At 14.6% G+C, this 7,553-nt stretch overlaps 2 protein-coding genes and 1 pseudogene across 2 annotated transcripts, besides 1 other annotated feature; 1 reads left to right on the top strand and 2 right to left on the bottom strand.

Annotated features, from left to right (window-relative positions):
* Positions 1–744: 744 nt before the first annotated feature.
* Positions 745–1,124, bottom strand: PRSY57_1101500 (hypothetical protein; the record flags this gene model as incomplete). Its single annotated transcript, XM_012907988.1, has 2 exons — positions 745–831; positions 942–1,124. The coding sequence occupies 2 exons, from the start codon at positions 1,122–1,124 to the stop codon at positions 745–747; spliced, it is 270 nt and encodes an 89-aa protein (XP_012763442.1).
* A 1,162-nt stretch (positions 1,125–2,286) lies between these two features.
* On the bottom strand, positions 2,287–3,050 carry PRSY57_1101400 (exported protein (hyp11); annotated as a pseudogene; the record flags this gene model as incomplete).
* Positions 2,287–3,050: a sequence feature.
* Positions 3,051–7,434: 4,384 nt separating this feature from the next.
* Positions 7,435–7,553, top strand: PRSY57_1101300 (early transcribed membrane protein 11.2; the record flags this gene model as incomplete). The annotated part of the gene is made up of 1 exon (XM_020114912.1): positions 7,435–7,553. A coding segment is annotated over one exon (119 nt), but the record flags the coding sequence as incomplete, so codon positions are not given.

Here is a 7,553-nt window from a genome sequence, read left to right as displayed (position 1 = left end):
TAACACAAAATAAAATATTTAACATATTTATAAGGCAAATGAAAAATAGAAAATTATATATGAATATATATGTTCCTTTCCTACATTTTAGATTAAGGTTTTTTTTTTTTTTTCTTTATTAAAGATATGTATAAAAAATGAGTTCTTTTAAATTTTTAAAATTTATATCCTTTTAAAAATGGAAAAGAAGATGTTTGAAATAACTATGTATATTATTTTTTTTGCATCTTCATAAAAATTGCAGGTTACCCTGTAAAAGGTTTAATATAAAATATGTATATATATATATATATATATATATATATATTTTTATATATTTTGTGTGAATCTTTTTAAAGCTATACCTGAATAAATTTTAATTTGAGAAACAGAATATGTTTTTTTTTAATATGGTATATCACTTCATATATAAAGGAATTATTATATTATGTGTACCTTTTGATAGGTATATAATAATATGTATATATATATATATATATATATATATATGTCAATAGTATATTATTATAAGATACATGTAAAAATATGAAAATAATAATAATAAATATATATATATTAATTAATTATCATATATCTATTTATATTACATTTTATTATTGTTGTATAATAATTCATGTTAATTTACATACTTAATATATTAATCTTTTAAAATTCTTATTTAAAAATAACTTATTTGTTATTAATAATTCTTAATAATATTGGATTATTATTATTATTATTATTATATATATATTTTTTTTATGTCTATTCATCTTCATTAGAAAAGTATCCAGAATCAGCTTCAACGAAATATACAAGTGCTCGACGTCTAGAACATGCTCCCTGATAACTCTATTAATTTAAAAATAAAATATACACATAATGGGAAGTTTTTAATTTTGAATTGTAGAAAGATGTTGTAATTTGTATTATATATATATATATATATTATATTATATTACCAGTTGACATATTTTTAGAAGTAGTACTGAAAGTGCTATATAAATTAGAATACATATAATAAGAAGAAAATCATAATCCATATCGTATTCATATAAATTATTTGTTATTTGGTTATGGTTTTCTTGAAGTTTTAACTGAGTACTATTCGTTGAAATTATATTAGAAGGTTCTAGTTCACTCATGTTCAAACAAAATTTTTTAAAAATATTTTTATACACATTTAAATATTATTATAATCTATATAATTCATTTTATAGATAAATATTATATATCCTAATGATAAGAAATGATATAGAAATATATTTATAAAATATTCATTTAAAAAAAAAAAAAAAAAATTGGATATTTTATAATTAAGTACACACATTATTAATATATATATGTGTATTTATTTATTTATTTAAATGTTTACGTATGCATATATAAGGAATAAACTAAATAATGGCTATTTATAACACACTATTTGTTTGTAAAAATATATGTATAGCAAGGTAACACTTTTTAATAAACCACATAGAAAAAAGGGAAAAAAATAAATAATTATATATTACAGATATTCATAAAACCCAATATTAAACATAATGATGTTTTGTTTAATATATAAATATTTTTTGATATTTATATATTAATATGATTTTTTTTTCTGGTTACATATATATATATATATATATATATATATATTTTATTCTTTTATGGTTTATTTCGTTATAATGGTACGCATGTAATTACATATTCTCTTTTATGGTTTTTAAGTGCTTTACTACAACAACATAGGTATATATATATATATATATATATATATATTTATATATTTATTTATTTATTTATTTTTATTGATTATTTCATATAACCAACATAAGAATATAATATTAATTATTTAAGGGGATTAGAAAAATTGTCTTACTAAAATTCTTAAGTATTATTTTATATTTATTATTATTATTATTTTTTTTTTTTTGATGCATATGTGTATAAAAATGTTAATTATTTATTTATTAATCTTTTATGATACAATTTTTTGGTTTTATGAAATGTTGTTCATACAAATTGTAAATATTAAATCTGTGTAGAAATTTATAAAATAATTAACAATGATAAACATTTATGAAGTAATTTATATGTGTTTCTTAAAAAAAAAAAATAAATAAATTAAATTAAATAATAAAACAACAAGAAAAATACATATTATTTAATAAATATTATTGAATGTACATAATTATTTAATAGTCATAATGTTGTTTAATTGTTTAAGAAAACAAAAAATAAAAAATAAATGAATAAAATTATATATATATATATATATATATATATATTTATTTATTTATTTATATTATATAATTCATTTTAATTATTATTATTTTTATGCCATTCCTGTTTTAATGCATTTACAAAAACTTCAACATCTTCACTTTCTTATTGTATCCATTTATTTGTAATATCTTTTTTATAATCTTCAGAGCTATTATAATTTCTTAGGTGCTTATTAATATTATCATGAGCTACATCTAGATATTTCCCCCATTGTTTATTCCACATATCATCTCTCCATTTATGATCCATATGATCAGTATTATTGTTATATTATTCTTCTGTGTTTTTAATCATATCTTTCCAAAGTTTAGATAAATTTGTAATTAATTCATTTGTCTTTTTTATTTCTTCTGTTGATTGGTTACTAGAAACATGATCCTTTAAATTTGAAGGATTATTTTGACTTGTATTAACTACTAATGAAAAATTGTTTTTCCATAGATGCTCAGCATGTTCTGTTAATATTCTATCATATCTTGTTTCAATATTATGTTGGTATAATTGATTTTTAATTCCATACTTATTTATATTTCTATAAAACATCATGGAAAAAATAAATAAAATAAAATAATAAAGTGGAATATGCATATACATAATATATGTAAAAATAAATGTATGAATATATATTTTATGGTATTTATTTTAACTTGACGTTATGTGAAGAAAAATCATTCGATATAAAAACAAAGACAAAAAATAGATTAGTAATTAGTGTAAATTTTTTTATTTGTATGGTTATATTTTCTGCATATTTTTAGTGCCCAAGAAGGGGTTATAAGTTCACACTGCTTTTTCATATTAGTGAAAATATTTTGGTTATGTAGCATTATTTATTTATTTTTTTTAAAATAGAACTAACTAAATAAATATATATATATATATATGTACGTATAGATTATATAATTTTTCTTATAATTGTACTACTTCAATTGTGTATAATAAGAAAAAAAAAAAAAAAAAAACATAAAATTGCGTTGTAGTTGTTTTATGGTACCTAACAAAATATATAGGAATAAATAGCTTAAAAATCAAAAAAAAAAAAAGAAATAAGTTATATGTCTTAATATATTTATTTAATAATATCGAATATAATATGTTATGCATAAAAGAACGAATTACTTTACAACTATATAAAATGTGTATACCTAATCCTTTTTTAATTTTAGATATATATATATATATATATATATAATATATTTTATATTTAAGTAAATATAAAAGATTGTACTATTTTTCTTTTTATGGGAAAAATAAATGTTTGTAATATAATAAAAATTCAACAAAGATAAAATATAATTTATTTATATTTTTTAACATAAAAAAAAAAATAATTATAAAAAGGTAATATTATATTTGAGTCAGAATCCAATAATAGGGTTGCGTTTTTTATTATCATCTAAAAATATGAACAATTTATATATATATATATATATATATATAATATATGTGGTACGCAAAATATTATATTAATAATAAAGTGTTCGTATTGTTCTAAATTAGAAAAAATTTTTGTATAATTAATCTTTATGTAAAATGATTACAAAATATATTATTATTATTATTAATATTATATATACTAAAAATAAAATTATTATTATTTCAGTATTGTTTTAAAATAATAAAATATTTCGTTTAACAATTAATTTGTATTATATATGTATAATAGTTATTTCATTTTCTTTCTTTTTTTTTTTTTTTTTTTTTATATGATTTTAACAAAAATAGAACCAAAATTATATAAATTATGTATTTCATATAATATATATATATTACAAAAATAAAATGAGGATGTTATTTTATTATGCACATTGTAATGTAAACATTCTGATCTTTATTAATTTTTTAGAACACAGAACAAAAGTATTTCATATTTTATTGTTATGGTGTTCTAGTTTACTTATGTTTTTAACAATATATAAATATATTTATCTAAGTAATATGTTTATTTAAAATCTTTATGTTAATTCTTAAACTAAATGAATATTATACGAGGAATAATAAGTTTTGTATATATATTTATCATACTTATATTTTAAAGTTATATATATATATATATATATTTGCATTTTTCACTTTTAAGTTATTGTTATAATAATTTGATAACTAAAATAGAATTACTAAAAGAATATGAATAAAACCGTTTTAATAATATTAGAGATTAATAATTCAAAAAGTATAACCATAAAAGAATATACACATATATATATATATATATATATATATATATATATATATATATATAAGGACGGCATTTTTTTTTTCTCTTTTTTTTCTATATTTATTTTTTCATATAGATATACACTTTTGTAATATTATATTATTTTTATATAAATAAGGATTAAGATTAAGAAAATCATAATAGAAGGAAAATAAATAAAAAAATATAAATAATATATATGTTTATATATATAAACTAATTATTATATAATAAAAAATCATAGATGTTAAAATATATAGTTTTATTTATATAATATAAAACTGTGACAACTTGTACTTATATTTTTTTTGTTGGTGTAATATTTGTATAATAAGAATATAATTATAATATAAACATATATATATATATATATATATATATATATATACATATATATTTAAATTCTTTTTTATGTTAATATAATATATTTATATTTTAAAATAAATATATAATGATATATATACGTATGAATAAAATAATATGTTTTTTTTGTTTTTTTTCTATAGAATTTTATATATAATTATATATAAAACACTGATATAGAGAACGAAAAAATTTTAAAAAAAAAAAAAAAGGCTTTATTTTTATATTTTTGAATAACACAATTTGTTTTTACTTGTTTGACAACATTTTTAACTGAAATTCAATATAAAAAAAACAAAAAACAAATAACGATTAAAATCTTTTAAGATTTCATAAGATTACAAAAATTTAATATAAAATGTAATTTTTATTTGTTTTAATATGTTGTATAGAATAATATATATATAATAAACATTATTTTGCTATTTTTAATTTTATAACGTATAAATAATTATTTCAAGTTCAATTTTTTTCTTTTTCTAAACACTTACTTAATACCTATTCCTAAATAAATTTATATTATAATTATATAAAAAAAAAACAGATTCCTTGTAAGCAAAATCATAAAGGTAAAAAACATTTTAATATAAAAAAAAACATTGAAATTAAAGCGCTTAAAATATATATGTTTATTATATTATTTGTATATATATATATATATATATATATATTATATAACTATTTATAAAAAAATATATATAATTTTATATTTTATAAATTATATAAAAAAAAAAAGAATTTATTAAGTGAAAAAAGAAAAAAAAAAAAAAAACGAAGGAAGGAAGAAATAAAACGAAAAAAAAATAGAGCATTTTATTTATATATCAAAAAAAAATAAAATTATTTAATTTTTAATAATAAGAGATGTATAATCAATAATATTTATTATTTTTTTTAAATGTGTTAAAAAATTTTAAATAAATATAAAAATTCAATGATTTTTAAAATAATATATTAAAAATTAAATGAAATTAAAATTAGAACGTTCCTAGAATAATTCTATTTATATAAAATTAAAATATATATAAAATAAAATAGTATATATATTTTTATTCTGAATTTGTATAGTTATATAATATATATATAATATATAATAAAATATATATATTATATATATATAACATCATGCAATTTTAAAAATATTAAGAGAAAAAGGATTGGATAGTTCCGGTTGCTAAATGCAGTTATATAATAAAATTCAGAACTTGTTTTTTATAGAATGAAAAAATAAAAAATATGAATTTTAAAAAACAATAAAAAATACCAACTAAAATTTTTTAAAGAAATAGATATTTTTTAAAACATTATTATAGCTTTTAATTTATAATACTTAAAATATATGGTATATTTAGTTATTTATCTATCTTAAAATACAGTTTTTTTTTTTTTTTTTTTATTACGGTATTTATTATTTATAGATGTTTATAAAATAATTATTGTTCTTTATTAAGGAGGTATTGATCTATATTATATATATATATATATATAATTTTAAAAAAAGTATTGCATATATATTATAACATGAATTTAATATTTATATAGATAATATTTTTTTTTTTAAAAATAATGCCTATTATATATACAAAATAAGATAGTTATAGAATAATCTCTATAATAATAATGAAAAAAAATAATATTTGAATAAAATTTAAATAAGAAAAAAGGTTAATACATATATAATAAATAAATAAAAAATAATCAATGAAATGAATAATAATATCTTATCGCGTTTTATTATATATATATATATATATAATATATCTTTTTCTAAAAAATTCAACGTGCTTTATTTTAATTATGAATATATTAAGAAATATAAAAATTTGTGGGTGGGTAGTAAAAACAAGTCGTTTTTTTTTATTTCTTTAAAAATTAATATTTCTATATATATAAAATAATTATAAACATTATAATTTTATAAACATTATAATAATTTAAAACTTAATATATAATTTTTAAAAATAACAAAAAAAAGTTATTTTTTTTTAAGTTAGCATTAAAAATTTATTATTTTAAATTGAAGTTTTTTATTTTTTATTTAAATTTATAAACAAATTATAAAAAAAAAAAAAAATAAATTTTAAATTTATAAAAAAAATAAAATTTTTTTTTTTAAATTATTTTTTTAAAATAAAATTTTTTTAAATCTCAAAAAAAAAAAAAATTCATTTTTGAAAAAAAATTATTTTAAAAACTTTTTTAAATATTTTATTTTCTTGAATTAAAAATCCGTTTTTTTTCTTTTTTACAAAATATTTTAAACTTTTTTAAAAAAATCTTATTTTTAATTAAAACTTTCCCCAAAACTTTTCTTTAAAAAGTAAGTTTCTTTTTTTATTCTATTGAATTTATAGAAAATAGAACAAAAAAAATAGAAAAAAAAAATATTCTTATATTTATGAAAGAAACTCTCATATATTATATATATATATATATATATATATATATATATATATATATTATATAATATATAATATATTGAGGGAAAAAAAAAATATATAGAATAAAGATACTCAAAATATAATAATACTTTTTATAAAAGGAATACATATCCATATATATATATATATTATTTTTTTATTTTTTATTTTTATTTTTTTTTTTTTTGTAGTTTTATCAAAATGAAAATCACAAAGATCTTTTATTTCTTTGCCGCCTTATTGGCCTTAAACTTCATTGCCCCAAACTACTTTAACGGATATGTAGAAGCAAAGAAAGCTTTAACACCAGCTGAAAAGAA

Source organism: Plasmodium reichenowi, chromosome 11 (assembly GCF_001601855.1).
Source record: "Plasmodium reichenowi strain SY57 chromosome 11, whole genome shotgun sequence".
NCBI classification, from domain to species: domain Eukaryota; phylum Apicomplexa; class Aconoidasida; order Haemosporida; family Plasmodiidae; genus Plasmodium; species Plasmodium reichenowi.
This window is presented reverse-complemented; position numbering and strand designations above follow the sequence as displayed.